Raw genomic sequence first — 17,633 nt, 5'->3', positions numbered from 1 at the left:
TTTGTCATTTTGTCTTTAGGCATGTATTATAATTTCACTTGGTGTCGTGTGTGTGTGTGTGTGTGTGTGTGTGTGTGTGTGTGTGTAGAGAAAGAGAGAGAAAAAAATGAAAGAGAGAGACAGGAACAGAAACAGAGAGGCAGAGAAAGAAAATGTAAATATGCATTTGGTCATACTTTCAGAAGATTCATGCATGAATACATTGAATAGCATTTTCACCTCCTCTTAGAGAAATCACTCACAACAAGATTTATTTTCAACATTTGTTGATTAATATCTAATCTAATCATTTTTAATTCAAAGAGAAAAGATAAAATCACAGCAAATAGGAGGCTGACTACTAGAAATATTTAAAGATTTATGTGTGGTTAGTGTCCCAAGATGTTAATCCTAAAAGATATATATAAGCTAGAAAGCTTGTTTTAAATATGAAGATGACGGGAATGGAAAGTTATAATTTATTTTCCATTTTGAAGTTTTTCATATTAAATATTAATGGACTAAAAGCAATTATTAAGATGTGAAATGAATTAACTGAAAATTTCATGAACAGAAACTAGTGGGTAACAGTTCATATTATGAAGGTATGATGCTACAATCACATATGTATAACAGAAAATTTTCATTTTTCTACACACGATAAATTCATGAAAACATTTGATCAACCATTTATTTCAATATATGACTAATTGTAAACACAGTGATGTTAAAAATTATTCATTCAATTGCAGAGTAAGAAGTATTAGGTTTTCTTAGTTTGTTTAGCAGAATATTTCTCTCAGAAAACGCTTCCTTAAAAATAGCATAAATAGAGTACACTGCCTTGTTTTCTTTTAACTTCATGTGCTTCTTCTTACACTTTTATCCATCATTGCTTACTGTTTATGAAATATAATAAATATCTGCATTGAACTAAACTAGGTTTAGAGCTTTTTAAGGAAAAAGAAAACACCATAAACAGATTCCCTCTACATCTCTAGAATTCATTTATTTTTATTTATTAAACGTCTCTGATTCTTCTTGAAAGGTTTTAGATGAAGGGGTTTCACTTTTACACTGTTTAAAGAACAAATAATTGTACTCACATTTATGCATTTCTACATTTAAAACTGTATAGAAAGGAAAAGAGAATGAAATTGTATGATTCAAGACATTATTACATTCTCCTTTTTTGTGTGTTTTTGATTCTTCTCTAACTCGAGGATTCATGTATGCCAAGCAATCTACCCCTGACATGTGTCCTTAATACAGTCTTGGCACGAATTTCTTCAAATGTTTCACCATGGCTACTTTTATGTTTCTCACAATTGGACAACATTATTGGGAACCTTTAAAAATGAGTATTTACAGTAAGAAGTAAAAAACCAATAGTCATTTCAGGTAATTCTAGGAATATTCAATTCATAAACTTTATCTTTATTTAACTGGCATTCTTTATGAAATACTGACTTCTGTTACTGTAGCTGTTGCTGTGGTATTAAAAGTAACATTTAATATCAATCAGAGTTCACCAACTAACTATTCTATTTCTCTGAAAAGGTATGTGAATAATATTGAAGATGAGGAATAAAAACATTATTTTTTTAAAGCCCAAAAGAAATATGTTAATTTTTACAGATTAATTTTTCATTAATATTATCTCTTAACAGTCAGGAACACTTTGGGTAACAGTAAGTTAGCGTTCTTACCTTTATTAATTAAAACTTCAGAAACTGATGAAGAAATTAGTTAAACTGTGCTTCTGGATTCTGTTTTTGTCAGAGATTGGTATATATTATGTTGGTGAAAAACACACTGCAGTTTCTCTGGGAAGAAATATCTTTCCCATGTTACTTTTTAATTGAACAAAACAAAATTTTTCTTGCTACTCAGGGAGTTTAAATATTAATAAGTTGATTAAATCAGGAAAAAAATCCCATGGGCTTTAGAACTAGTCTTTCTGTTATGTGTACAGTTATTAAGAAACACAAAATCTGACAGAAGAAAGCATAATAAAGTGGTTAGCACAGTAATTAGAGTTTTTATACTTTTTAAGTATTTTGGATAAAACCTAATGACAGCTCAATATCAATCTGAACACACTGAACCTGATAGAAGAGAAAGTGGGAAGTACTCTACAACATATAGGCACAGGAGACCACTTCCTAAATAAAACCCCAGCAACACAGACATTAAGGGCGACATTGAATAAATGGGACCTACTAAAACTGAGAAGCTTCTGTAAAGCAAAGGACACTGTCACTAAGACAAAAAGGCAACCCACTGACTGGGAGAAGATCTTCACCAACCCGCAACAGACAAAGGTCTGATCTCCAAAATATATAAAGAACTCAAGAAACTAGACTTTAAAATGCTAATTAACCCAATTAAAAAAATGGGGCACTGAACTGAACAGAGAATTATCAACAGAAGTTCAAATGGCCAAAAGACACTTTAGGGCATGCTAAGCCTCCTTAGTGATCATGGAAATGCAAATCAAAACAAATTTGAGATACCATCTTACACCTGTCAGAATGGCTAAAATAAAAAACACCAATGATAGCCTTTGCTGGAGAGAATGTGGAGTAAGGGGTATATTCATCCATTGCTGGTGGGAATGCAAACTTGTGCAACCACTATGGAAAGCAGTGTGGCGGTTTCTCAGGAAACCTGATTACCTATTTTATTCCTATGTTCATGCAAACAGTGACTTCTTTTAGCATAATTTATTATTCTCTGGATCCCTACCATGGGTATTTTCCTTTGTTAGAAAGGTATCCACTTTTAGAAAAACTACTTCCTAATGATGAAATATTGTTAGTAATTTTGAACATTGCATAGACTGTAAATAACTGTATGGAAAACAAAGGAAAAGTAGTTTTATTTTTATTATTACATCATATATCACATCCTTATCACAGTTTATCCTCCCTTCCAGTCTTCCCACTCTCTTCCACACTTCTCTCACCCAGATTCACCCTTCAACCTTTTCCACTCAGAAAAGAGAAGGCCTCCTGTGTCTATAAAATGTAACACTGCATAAAGAGCTATAATGAGACTAGCCACATACCCTTTTGTCAAGACCGGATGTAGAAAACTAGTAGAGAATAAAGGTCCCAAAAATAGGAAAAAAGAGTCAGAAGAACACAAGGACAGAGATTTTACTGGTGATGTTTTGCAGTAGGCAAAGCACAATCATCTCTAGTTGTCTTACAAGCTTCTGTACATCCATATAAAGCAAGGAGAAACACTGATGTTTAACATCAGAAGATGGCTAAAGAGCTTGCACATCAGTATGAAACATAGAGTTCATTTAGAGTAAACCATTTCATTAATTTGTTTACAAAATGAAATTATGCTCTAATTAAATGTATAAAATATATAAAAATATTTTAACGGACATTATTTTTCTCACACTGCTACCAATCTGGAAAATAATTTTCTCAGTGCCCCTGTGACATCTTTGTTCCTCAGGCTGTATATTAGGGGATTAAACATTGGGGTCAAAATGGTGTAAAACAGAGAAAGGAGTTTGTCTGTCCCCTCATTCTTATTAGACTTAGGTTTTAAATAGGTGATGCTAGCTGATCCATAGAATAAAAACACAACTATAAGGTGGGAAGAGCATGTGGAAAAGGCTTTGGTCCTTCCTGTGTTTGATGACAATTTCAGAATGGTTGAGATGATCCTGCTGTAAGATGCAAGGATCAACATGAAGGGAACAGTGACAATCAAGACAGCAAATATAAAGACCACAATCTCATTCACAAAGATGTTTCCACATGCCAATTTGAGCAAGGGAGGTATGTCACAAAAGAAGTGATTGATTTGGTTAGATTCACAGAAGGGAAGAGACAGAATCTGATATGTCTGCCCCACCTGAATGGGAATCCCAATGATCCAGGAACCAACCACTAGTTGGGTACACACCTTGTGGCTCATGACAACAGGATAGTGTAGAGGGTTGCAAATGGCCACATAACGATCATAGGCCATCACAGCCAGGAGGAAGCACTCTGTGGCCCCCAGTATAAGGAATAGGCACATTTGTGTAGCACAGGCAAAAAAAGAAATATTTCCTCTCATTGTAAAAAGATCCATAAGCATCCTAGGAAGAGTGACAGATACATAACAGATTTCCAGGAAAGAAAAATTGCTGATGAAAAAATACATGGGGGTTTGCAGAGTGGACTCAACCCTTGTGATTAGAATGATGATTCCATTTCCCAACAGAATAATTATGTAGATGGATAGGAAGATTCCAAAGAGAAACCAGTGCAATTTGGGAATATCAGAAAATCCCAAGAGAACAAATTCCATAGGTAGAGTAAGATTTGTTTCGATGATTTTTAGTTTGTTTGCTCTTTGTAGGTTCCCCAGGTTGAATTTCATTTTCCTCTTTTCAAATAAGAAGGAATTTATGTTTTGGTCTTTATAACTTCTATTTTTCTGAATCTTGCAGTTGGAGTTTCTGTGCTCTGAAAATAGAAGGAATGAATCAAAATGTAACCAGTTTTATCAATAAGGTCTTCTGAATGTATTTGTCATGTTAGCTATATACTCTAATTATACCAATGAAATCCATGCAGACGTATGATATTATTCACTTGCCATAGCACAAAGATAATACGCACATACTTGATCTTCATGTTACACTATAGGGACATTTCTCTATCCTCCCTTGGTATATCATAGCCTCAGAATTTGTTTAAGCTAGTTCCTGACTTTTAAAAACTTTAAAACTTTCAGAATATTATTTATCTTTGAATTTTAAAAGTAACTTTGACATCTTTGAGACTTTATTATTATTAACTTCACTCATGAATTTTTAATCTTGCATGTAGTCTAAGCTAAACAGAACTGAAGGTTTTGCCTCATTTGCCAATGACCGGATGAGAATTTCCAGTTACTTTTCCTGTGAATGGAATTAATATTTCTCTTTAGATGTATAAAACATTGAGGCTGATATTCCTTTAAACAAACTTTTTCTTTCACTTGTAGTGTAGAAAATGACTGACTATTGTTACTTTGTTATGACAATACGTATTTTAATAACAAATAAAATGTATTAAATAAAAATATTTATCTTTATGCTTTTATTAAATAATATCCAGCTTTCAGCAATGACAATGTGTTAACAATTATTTCAAAAGCAGGCTAAAAAGTGGGGTTATGTAGGAAAGAGAAAGAATAAACATTTTAATCTCAAATAAACAAATAATGATTTATTATTTGGTATACCTTTGGCACATAGACAAAGATCTGGCAGCCTGATCCACAGACACTTGCTCAGCTGTGTTTATTGTCACTTTATTTACAATAGCCAGAAGATGGAAAATAAAACTGTTTTCCTCAATGATAAATTAATGAAGAAATTTGGCATGTGTACACTTTGAAGTTATATTGTGCTATAAAGAAAAAAAGTAATCATGAAGTTTTCTAGAAAATGGATGGAACTAGAAAATTGTACATTGTATAAGAGAATGCAGACCCAGAAAGATAAACACCGCATGAAGCCTATTATTTTAAGTTTGAATTAAAATTCCTTTTAACTTCTCATATTTGATATATTTAAATTCCCTTCATATTATGCAAATATTAAGAATTACTTAATTTTAGATTGTCTATAATTTTTATTATGTCTGTCTCTTTCCCCCCTTCATGTCCCCCTCCTCACCACCTCTCTCTCCTATCCCTTTCTCATTCAGTCCCTCTCTATCTCCTTGTCTCTCCATCTTTCTCTACCTCTCTTTTTGTATTTGTAGCCTCAGGAGGGTTTTGTACAAATTCCACAGCCCACAAGCAGAGGTCATAGGATTTCTTTTGGTATTTGATTTTTTTCTTGCATGTGTAACCAAGGAATTGAATTGAAGCAGCTACTTCCCTTATTATTGAGCTATTTAACCAAACTTCAACTCTGACTGTTCTTTACATAACCATGCTATTCTGTGTATTCATTTCTCCAATCCATTGTTTCTAATACTATGTTCTAGCTCAGGGTCCTATGAAAGCCAAGCTTAAATGCCTTCAACTATTTTCTTTTATTTTTGACATGATGAAATACATATTTAGAAACCCTTTAAATATGGAAAACTTAGTGCATTTACAGATTTCATGGAAGTCACTTGTCGCTTGTGAGAATTATCACGAATTGCATTCATAAAAATGGGTCAAATGGTTTATTATTTATATTTCATCATTTCATGTAATAAAAATAAGTTGTTTATGTCCCCAATGTTTATTGTACAGGAAAAAAAAATGAGAATCAAAATGTTGGTGAAAAACAAGTCGTCGTAATGCCCATCCATAATCCAAGTTCTTAGGGTTTGAAGGCGAGGGGATTGGTGTGAGATCAAGGCAATCCTGGTTTGAAGGCAAGGGGATTGGTGTAAGATCAAGGCAATCCTGGCTGTAAAAGTAAAATGTCTCATAAAACAAAACATTCTCCCAATAGCAGATGCTGTTAGTTAAACAATCATGTTGGTTTTTGAAAATTTTAGAGACTTTTCTTTTTGTCATATTTTCAAAATTTTCTTTTATAATTTCTTAATTCTTTTTGTCTATTCATTTTATTTGGTGTCTATTTGTTAATGAAAGGACTTCAGCAGATTTTATGGAGGAAGTAAGGCTTGAAAATAGGCCAATGCTATCGTACTAGCAGATGTTGTGTCCTAATCCAAGAAAAGAAAAATTAGATGCATATATAAAAATGTGCCCTTTATGGTAGAAAACATGCAGAGATAGTTACTGGAAAGTACCACAGCCTATTTCTCTGAAGTCAAATATTTAACAGTATTCAGAAAAAACAAAACCCTAATCTAGTTATCAATCATGTTGTCTAGATTCTGGAAAACCCCTTCTAGTCTGTGTTCATGTCAGTTCTGCACGCCACACAATGTAACATGATCCATTGTATTACAGATACATACAAGATTCTTCTCTACTATTTCATCCGATATGATTTCAAAGTAAAGTAATGGTACACCTTATCACTAGAGTTGGGTACTTCATGTGAATCAAGATATCAAAATATCATACTAATTTTTACTGATTAGATTAAAATACGTGGTATTGCATAAAATATACAATTGCTTTTTATTCTTTATTTATTTGAGTAAAATTCTGTATATTTTCCTTTTATCTAAATTTATTTCATGAAAATTAAAACAACTTTTACCATATTAAGCACATTTAGTCACATACTACATACAAATTCTGTCAGGATTTTTATTGGGAGTCATATGTCCAATATAAAGACACGAATCTTTACAATCAAATCAGCTACTGTTCAGCAATCATGACACTTGTAATGTAGAAGAAAGAATTGCTGCTTGTTTTTCCATCTGCCAGGAGAATCTTTAATACAGGGAAAGTGTTTCTAGGAAAGCTGTTACCATAGTAGATTTCCCTTTATTAGCAACACAACACACTGTACTTTCATTATAATCAAAACAACACTCTTTCATTATCCTCCTTAATATTTTTTCATAATGATAGATAAATGTAAAAAAATAAATTTTCAGTGGGTTACAATATTATTTTATCAATTAAATTATTCAGTAAAAAATTACAGGATTACCAAGCAATAAAACTTTAAGTTCAATATATTAAAATTCATTATTTAAGATGATTAACATGAATTATTAAATCATGATTCTCAAACTCATATTGCAGAGAGAAATGAGAACATATTATCAGGTTACCTTTTTGGTTTTGTTAAAGTTGTTCTTTTTCATGGAAATACTTTGTTTTTAATATATATAAACAGGAGCTTTAACACATTGAAATCAGAGCCTTAGTTGTCTTCTAAACACCCTATGTCATTTATAGGGAAAATACTTCTTTCCAGTGGGGATAACTATTCTCAATTGTCACACCTAAATTAATACCTAGGTGCCCAAGTTTGCAATTAATTTGGCAAGTGTCCACATTACAAATTACTATTGTGTATCACACACTAGACTTTTTTGTAACATCTCCACAGAATTCTTCCCCAAACACATTCAAATTATTCACTAAAAAAATATTCACTAACCCCAGAAGAATAAATATTACAGCTTTTATATTATCTATGAAATGTGAGCATTCACATTGTTTATCTGTTTGATTTCTTAGCTGTGTTATGTTGTTTGTTTTCATTCCCATGGGAAGAATTACACTATCCAGAGGAATGAAGATGAACCACCCTCCCATCACATTGTTATGCTCTAGCAATCTAACAGATACTCCAGAAACAAATCCTTCTGAAGCCACAAAATCAATGCCATGAACAACTGAAGAGGATTTGAATTGTGGAAGAAGGCATTTAGCACATTCTGCTACCAAATGTTAATATTTTAAAACTCTCATGCTTCATTTATTCTAAACCGCTTTATACCTTGTCCTAAATATTTCTCAATTTAAAAAATGTAATTCATTTAATGGCTGGAATACTTTTCATTTTTTATTGTTTTTTTTTAATTTTTAAAACATGAATACTGCTCATATTTGCAATTTCAATATTAACACAGATAAATTGAATACCTTCATTTTTATACTAAATTAACAGATCAAGAGACAGTCTGTATTTCATTAAATTCATCTCATATATATTACATGCACACAGTCAAAAAGATTGATTATGGCTGAGAATCATAAAGTTGGCCTGGCCTACCCGATATGAGAAGCGCAAGTCATAGGATTTTAAGAATCCAGTCTATGGCTTCTGGGGCACTAGAGTTTTCCACTTCCTGAGAAGGCAAGGAACTCCCTTCTCAGTACAGTGAAGTACTCAACATTTCCTTCTATTTTTCTTTAGAAATGAAGAAATCTTGGATGCATGATAAGAAAATTGGTCTTAGACATTAATCATGAGTACCATACATACCTTGTAAAATTCATTGTATCCAGGTTATTGATGCTAGCAATTACTATATTCTGTTTCAGATAAGGATGTAAAAAGTATGATTGCTCTCAATAAAAATGTAAAAGTCTCAGTCTTTCTGTGTCCCCTCCAACACAGGTGTGGTTTAATTTATCTCCAGCAGTATCCTTAACCTTGGCCTAGTAAGTAAACAAACACAAGTGCTTGTAATTAACATTAGTTCATGATGGAAGTATACTTGCTTCAATGTAATGAGCCCTTTCTGAAATATTTACCAAGTGCCTATACCTTGTAATTTTTTCCATGTCTTCTTGAATTTCAAGAAAAAAACAGCTTAGTACTCCTATGTAGTAGCATTTCAAACTTGAGAAATATCACTAACCTAAACTTGTGTGACAATCATTAATAACATTTCTCCTGGGATTCTCTTACTAAGTACTGGAGGTAAACCACACCATGTCACTAGAAATGAAGGTCTAAATCACTATCGATCTCTGTCATGAAGATTTCGTCTAATGTGTTCTAAGTAAAACACCTGCCAGCAAAATTACTGGCAATCAGATATTTCAATCCTACATCATCAGAAGAGAAGTCAAGAACAATGGCACTGAGTTTTGATCCTACTGCACGTTCTGGCTTTGTGGGAGCCTAGGCTGTTTGGATGTTCACCTTACTAGACCTGGGAGAAGGTGGGAGGTCTTTGGACTTCCCACAGGGCAGGAACCCAGTCTGTTCTTGGGGCTGATGAAAGAGGGAGAGTTGATTGGGGGAGGGGGAGGGATATGGGAGGCATTGGCGGGGACAAGACAGAAATCTTTAATAAATAAATAAATAAATCAACAAAACTAATGATGAAAAATGTACAGTACAATATATTCAACTGACATGCACAAGACCATGAGAAGATTTTCTACAAAGTTTTGTTTAGTGACTTTACAGATATAAAATTTTAAAAATTCTAAAACTTAGAAAATTCCAATTATCAAGTAAATAGGATATTAAAAATACACCAATAATGAGACAAATAAATCAATGCAGTTGTTAAACCTACCAACAATATTAAATTTAAAGACTCATCAGGTATACTACTATTTCAATGCACAAAAGATAATTAAGGAAATGTTCAACTTCCTTAGCTATCAGAAAAATGCAAATCAAAACAACTCTGAGACACCATCTTACACCTGTCTGAATGGCTAAGATCAAAAACACCAAAGCTTATGCTGGAGAAGATATGGAGAAAGGGGAACACTCATCCATTGCTGGTGGGAATGCAAATTTGTGCAACCACTTTAGAAATCAGTGTAGCGGTTTCTCAGAAAATTGAGAGTCAACCCACCTCAGGATCCAGCAATACCACTCTTGGGAATATACCCAAAAGATGTCCCATCATACTACAAAAGTATTTGTTCAACTATGCTCATAGCAGCATTATTGATAATAGCCACAACCTACAAAAAAACCAAATGTCCCTCAACTGAAGAATGGATAGAGAGTGTGTCACATTTACACATTAGAGTACTACTCAGTGGTAGAAAAACACTTGACATCTTGAAGTTTGCATGGAAATGCATGGAATTAGAAAATACTATCCTGAGTGAGGCAATCCAGACCAACAAACTGAATATGGTATGTTCTCATAAGTGGATACTAGTAATGAACAAAGTAAATTGAGCCTATAGTTCATGATCTTAGAGAAGCTATAATAATAAGGTGAACCCAAAGAAAAACATATATAGACACACCTGGATATTGGAAACAGACAAGATCACCTGACAAAATTGGGAGCATGTGGATGGGAGGATAGGAGGAAGGGGAAAAAGTGAAGAGAAGGAGAGAAGGGGAAGATTGGAGGAGCACTTGAAGGAATAGGATAGTCAAGATGGAGGAAGGACAGATATGAGAGAAAGGAAAGAGATGACTTGATTGAGGAAGCCATATGGTTAGCAAGAAACCTGACTCTAGGAAACTTCCCAGGGATCCACAAGGATGACTCCAGCTAAGATCCAAGCACTAGAGCAGAGGGTGCCCGAACTGGTCTTGCCCTGTCATCAGACTGACAATTATCTTAAATATCACCATAGAACCTTCATCCAACAGCAGATAGAAACAGAGGCAGAGACCCACAGTGGAGCACTGGACTGAGCTCCCAAGGTCCAGTTGAAGAGTAGAAGGAATGAGAATATGAGCAAAGAGTTCAAGACCATCCACTGAAACAGCTTACCTGAGCTAATGGGAGCTCACCTCCTCCAGCTGGACTGGGAAGGGAAAATCATAGGACCAAACTAGTACATCTGAATGTGTTTGACAGTTGTTTGGCTTGGGCAGACTGAGGAGCCACTGGCAGTGGCATTGGGATTTATTTCTACTGCATGTACTGGCTTTTTGGGATCCTATTCTCTTTGAATGTATACAATGCTCAGCCTAGATTAGTAGGGAGGGCCTTGGACCTTCCACAAACCAAAGTGCCTACCCTCTCTTAGGATTAGAGGGGGGTGTTGTGGGAGGGGGTGTAAGGAATGGGAGTAGGAGAGGGAGTGGGAATTTTGATTAATACTTTAAAAAACTATCTAATAAAACAATCTAATACTGTTACTACTCAGTGTTCTGTAAAGTTAATGATCAGAGTCACTTCCAAATTCACTCTGTGATGTTAGTATTACTGTGGTAATAAATCTTTGTTCTTCTTAAATATAAAATCAAGTGAAAACTATAGATCAATTTACTTGAGAAGCATAGATGCAAAACTTCTCATAAAATAATTGAAATTTAACAACATAAATATCTTATATTTATAAACAAGTATCTTTTTTTCCTAATGGATGATCATGCCAGAAAATCATATAGGAAGTAATATGTATGTTTTCTGTTAAGAATTGTCTTTAAAATATTTCATGTCACATTTTAAAGTCCTAATTATATTGGTGGATCATACGAATACTTGCCATATTAGCAATTATTTTTGGAATGCTTTTAAATCTTTGAAGTTTGCATAACTTAAGTGTTTTGAGTCCTATTCAACTACAAAAGACTCATATTTTATAAGTTGTCCAAATTATATCAATGCATATGCATACAATATCCTCCTTCCCAAGACTCTTCAATGGGGGTGTATATTCTAAGTAGCCTATGAAGATAGAACAAAACCTATAATTTTCCCCACCCTCTGCAGTATAGTAATAATGAGTTGTAAAACCTCCTAGAGAATATAAAATTAGAAATATATGGGACTTGTCAGGAAAAATTTGATATTTTTGAAGATGCAGTATTAATTACATATGGTGTAGGAGGTTCAGTACATAGTTTCATTGTAGTTAATCTATGTTAATGTGGCATCCATGAAATGGCATAGCATTTAGTCACATCTCTTTTTTTATTATTATTTTATTTTTTATTAATTTTTTTAATTAAAAATTTCTGCCTCCTTCCCACCTCCCTTTTCCTTCCCCCTCCCCCCACTCCCCATGCCCTACTTCCCTCCCCCCTCCCTCTCAAGTCCAAAGAGCATTCAGGGTTCCTTGCCCTGTGGGCAGTCCAAGGACCTACCCCCTCCATCCAGGTCTAGGAAGGTGAGCATCCAAACCGGCTAGGCTCCCACAAAGCCAGTACATGCAGTGGGGTCAAAACTCAGAGTCATTGTCCTTGGCTTCTCAGCAGCCCTCATTGTCCACCATATTCAGTGAGTCCGGTTTTATCCCATGCATTTTCATTCCCAGTCCAGCTGGCCTTGGTGATCTCTTAGTGGGTGGGTGCCCCCCTTATGGTCTTGACTTCCTTGCTCATGTTCTCCCTCCTTCTCTTCCTCACTTGGACCTTGGGAGCTCAGTCCATTGTTCCATTGTGGGTCTCTGTCTCTATCTCCATCCATCGCAAGATGAAGATTCTATAGTGATATGCAAGATATTCGTTAGTACGGCCATAGGATCTGGGGGGTGGGGTGGGATGGGGGAAAGGGGAGATGGGGAGAGAAAAGTGAGAAGGGGAGGATAGGGAGAACTTGGGGGAATGGGATGGTTGGGATAAGGGAAGGTTGGATATGGGAGCAGGGAAGTATATATCTTAATTAAGGGGGCCATTTTAGGATTGGCAAGATCCTTGACTCTATAGGGGTTCCCAAGGGTTCAGATACATGTTCCCAACTAGGTCCTTGGGCAGCTGAGGAGAGAGAGCCTGAAATGGCCCTATCCTATAGCCATACTCACATCTCTTTTTTTGAAAGATGGCAATCTTCACACATTTAGAAATGTTTCTACTAAATGCTAAAACAGGATTAAAACTTTAAAACACAAATATTTGAAGAATTGATTTCTGATACTCCAACTAGTATAACCTGGGCCACCATGAGCAATGACACCTTATGAATTTATTGGGGTAAGTTGAGATTATATGGTCCATGGGGTACTAAAATACTATCAGATACTAGACCTAAGAATGATGCCCAAGAACTTATAAGATCGAACAGACTAAGAAAGTGGTACTACTTCCACACCAGCACCCTATTAAAAATGACAAAAATTATTTCATTAAGTAAAAAATATCTATACAGCAATGAAACAGTGAACTAAGGAGATATTTACAGAATATAAGATACCTTTGCTAGACAAGATATGGCATAGAATTAATGTCATATATATATATATCAACAATTAAAGAGAAAATAATTTAAATTACACAAAATATGAACCATCTACTAAAATAGACATCTTACAAATTATGATAAGCAGATATTCACTGCACATAATGTAAAATGTTCTGCCTCTTGAGACATCAAGGAAAAGTGGACCAAACTACACTTAGATTGTATATTGACCCTGCAAATTTTAGTCATTAGGAAAATAAATAAAAGAACTGGAGTGGTAGTTTAGAAATAAAGAAAAATTAAAGTTCCAAAGGATATAACAGCCTTTTCTGTCTTCCTGTGGCCCTGTCCTCCTGTAATGGACAGAAACTCACACAGGTACACAGAAATGCAAATAAAGAGAAAATCAAAATAAAGGAAAGAAATACCAAAAATTTATGAAAGCAAGAGAAAAAAAAAGAGAGGACTATTTACACTTTTGTAGAATGCTTAAGGGGTTAGCCTCTATGGAAAGGAGCATTAAAGATTTGGTTTTCAGACTAAACATAAGTCATCTGTATGGTCAAGCTATAGCACTTTAAGGTAATGAACTAATGATTCTATATCAACAGATCACATAGGTACTGGCACACTAATTTTCATTTAAGTGCTTATTAATGAAATATCACTACAGCCTCCTTTAGAGAAAATCTATACAACTGAAAAAAAAATGATAAACTTAATTCTTTCTCAGAAATATATGAGTTTACTTATGCCATTAATGAAAGATTCCTTGTTTCTTGTTTTCTGTAATTTATGGGTTCTATATTGTATCTATAATGATGTGTATTATAACTCATGTATGTAATATACTATTGTTAAAAAGAAATAGAGAGAGAGGCCAAGAAGACAGGTGAGGAAGGACTTTAATAGGAGGCAACTACTGAAAGTATATTATGGATTTATATGAAAATACCTTTTATAAAATAGTAGCATATACAAATACAAGCAATACATACCATTTTGTGTGTGTAGGGATGTGAAGAAGAAAAATATATATTCCAAATACAGAGATCATCAGGACACATCTAAATCAAATTCTATAATATCTCCAATTCTACCTACTACTAGATTCAGAGAGAGCAGGAGTCAGTATCTGCAATTGGTTATGCATAATACCTAAAAACATGTGGTCACGCAGAGGGCCTCAGTTAAATTTCATGGTTCATGAAAGAAAACAATAAGACACACATGTGGGAAAGGATTTTGAGAAATTGAGTTTTGAGAGGAGTAAGGAATGTTCTTCACATATGTAGAAAAAGTCATAGAACAAATTTAATTAAAATGTTATGTTTCATAAAACATTGACAATATAACAATTTGGTTAGTGCATTTTTTGCAAATAATGTTATACTAACTTTCAAAAGTAACAAAGAGCAGTCAAAACAGTAATTAACATCCCAAAGTTTAAATAAAGATGTAACAGTCTATGTGAGAACTGTGGTTGCATTCAATCACTGTACATAAGTCCATTGCACTATGCTCTATCCAATAATCTTTTCAGAGCTGCAATCACTTCTTTGTTCCTAAGGCTGTATATCATGGGGTTGAACATGGGGGTCACAACCGTGTAAAAAAGAGAGAGGAGTTTGTCACTTAATGCAGAATGTGATGACTTTGGCATTAAGTAGGTAATAGATGCAGATCCATAAAACAAAAGCACCACCACCAGATGTGAGGAACATGTGGAGAAGGCTTTTGCCCGTCCTTCAGCAGTTGGCAACCTAAGGATGGTTGCAATAATTTTGCTGTATGATGTTAATATTAATAAAAAAGGGATTGTAGCTAGCAAGATAACCACTGCATAGGCGTATAACTCGTTAACAGAAGTATCTCCACAGGCCAGCTTAAGTACAGGGGGTATGTCACAGAAGAAGTGATCTATCCGGTTAGCATTGCAGAAATGTAGAGAGAATATCTGACAGGTTTGCCCTAGCTGGAAAGGCATGCCACCAAGCCAGGAGCCCACTGCCAGCTGTGTGCATTTTGTCTGGTTCATGACCAGAGGATAGTGCAGAGGGTTGCAGATGGCCACATAGCGGTCATAGGACATCACAGCCAGGAGAATACTGTCCGTAGCTGCCAGCATTAGGAAGAAACACATTTGTGTGGCACAGGCCAGAAGAGAAATGCTTCTGTCCTGGGTCCAAATGCTATACAGAATCCTAGGGAGAGTGACTGAAACATAACAGATTTCCAGAAAAGAGAAATTTGACAGGAAAAAATACATGGGATTGTGTAGTGCAGGATCGATTCTTGTTATCACAATTATGAAGCTATTTCCAAATAGGATAATTACATACATTATAGAGAACATTCCAAATAGAAAGCCCTGGAGGTTGGGAATGTCAGAGAATCCGAGGAGGAGAAACTGTGTCACTGTGGAAGTATTGTCCTCTTCCATGATATTTGTGTGTATCATCTGTGAGGATGATCCAACAAGAAGTACACCTCCTTATTCTCAGCTTTGAATCTTATTTGCATATTTTAAGTTCTGCTTACAAATATGTATATTTATACCTTATTAAATCAGAAATTGCAATGACATATACTCTTTGTTATTAAATGTACCTTTGAGGTAAATGGTGCTGCACTCTCAGTGCACTCTCAGCTCTCTACTAGATATATAATACATATTCTTTTTAATGGCACAATAACTCATAATATTTTAAATGTTTATCTAAATATGCAATTGACAAATTCTGAATTAATTATTTCATTTCTAGTTGTCTCCTTAATATTCTTCCAAAATTGCTTTTTATTATTTTTACAAATCATTTTCATTTCAATTAAATATCCTTTATATACTTAAAATTATGAACAGAAAAATTTATTCATCTTTTCATGTGATTTTCTAAATCCCCTTTATCCCAATAATCCAAAATATATACAATTTCATTGCAAAGTACATAATAAATTGTACACATGATTTGATGAGATTCTCTTTTACATATAAAATTTTGGAAGTGTGGTGTAAAATCTATGCAATCATAATTTATGTTTTCTACATTGTTGAAATTATTGAATACTAAATGTAAATCAAAAGACACAGTAATCATAGATTTTTAAATGGTACTTACTCTGCAGTTTCATTTGTTTGTGATGCAACTGTCTCAGACATAGTTTCATGAATGCTAGGTGACCTCTCTCCCCCAAGGTATTCCTTCAACTCCTCTAGGCAAGTTATACACAAAAATTGCTAATAAATAAAAAAGCTTTTTCAAATCATTTAACATTTCTGTCCTTATCTTTCTCTCCATCTTATCTGTGTTATTTGCAATTCTCCATATTCTCAAGTTCATACTAAGAAAGAAATTTAGTAGAAATTTCAACCTAACTACAGGTATTGGTTTTTATTTAAATCCTCTATAAATATTAACTGTTATTGCTTTTGAAGCAATGATTTTCTTTGATACAGATGCTGTGGCATTAATTAAAACTTTTAATATACATTGCCTTGTGTTTAAATAATAAAATTTAGAAATTGAAAATAAAAGTAGAGGCTTTTCTGCTATTATTGTGAGGAGCTTGTGATTTTTGTCTTTAAGTTATTTATATGATAATATAAAATAATCTAAAAATTAAATTTTATTTTAATATATATATAAATGTGCATTATTTTTGAAGAACTTTACTATGATAAAATTCTATTGAACCAAATAAACATATACAGTGATTCTATTAATATTTTTAGATTAATTACAAATAGATATTAACATTCTGTCTTCATGAGATGTTTTGAAATTGTAGCTTTCAAGGTAATATCCGTGATCTTCCTTTAATATTTTCATTCTATATTGTAGATAGGTGTATCTTTTGGATATATTCTCCCTTGATGTCTTATCATAAACACATTTAAGTATATACCTGACAGAAAATGGTAAACTAATACACCTTAGCAATACTGTGTTAATATTGATGACCATGATCCTTATTGTACCAATCTTCCATGTTAAACAATGCATATGATGCTTTCTCGAGTCATATTTCATCAATATGTCATCAATGGACAGAAAAACAGTGCAAAACCAAGCTGAAATGAAATGGTGTTTGAAACTAAACCAGAAATAAATCATTCAATTTTTCTATTAATTACTTTGTGTAGTTTTATTCAAATGCTGATAGTAAAATATCAAAATAAAAGTACAAAGGTTTTTCAGTCAATTGTAGTCT

General features: G+C 33.8%; 2 protein-coding genes across 2 annotated transcripts; both read right to left on the bottom strand.

The window, feature by feature from the left end:
• Positions 1-3,390: 3,390 nt before the first annotated feature.
• On the bottom strand, positions 3,391-4,347 carry LOC121459075 (olfactory receptor 10AG1-like). The gene has a single exon (XM_041668585.1). The coding sequence runs from the start codon at positions 4,297-4,299 to the stop codon at positions 3,391-3,393; it is 909 nt and encodes a 302-aa protein (XP_041524519.1). The 5' UTR covers positions 4,300-4,347.
• Positions 4,348-8,931: 4,584 nt separating this feature from the next.
• On the bottom strand, positions 8,932-15,882 carry LOC121458846 (olfactory receptor 10AG1-like). Its single transcript, XM_041668171.1, has 3 exons — positions 14,954-15,882; positions 11,129-11,144; positions 8,932-9,021 (listed from the first exon to the last, which is right to left on the bottom strand). Exons 1-3 carry the CDS (start codon positions 15,880-15,882, stop codon positions 8,932-8,934), a joined length of 1,035 nt encoding a protein of 344 aa, XP_041524105.1.
• Positions 15,883-17,633: the final 1,751 nt, after the last annotated feature.

Source organism: Microtus oregoni, unplaced genomic scaffold (assembly GCF_018167655.1).
Source record: "Microtus oregoni isolate MIOR12 unplaced genomic scaffold, Mior012 000018F_ref0000195, whole genome shotgun sequence".
In the NCBI taxonomy this organism is placed as follows: domain Eukaryota; kingdom Metazoa; phylum Chordata; class Mammalia; order Rodentia; family Cricetidae; genus Microtus; species Microtus oregoni.
This window is presented reverse-complemented; position numbering and strand designations above follow the sequence as displayed.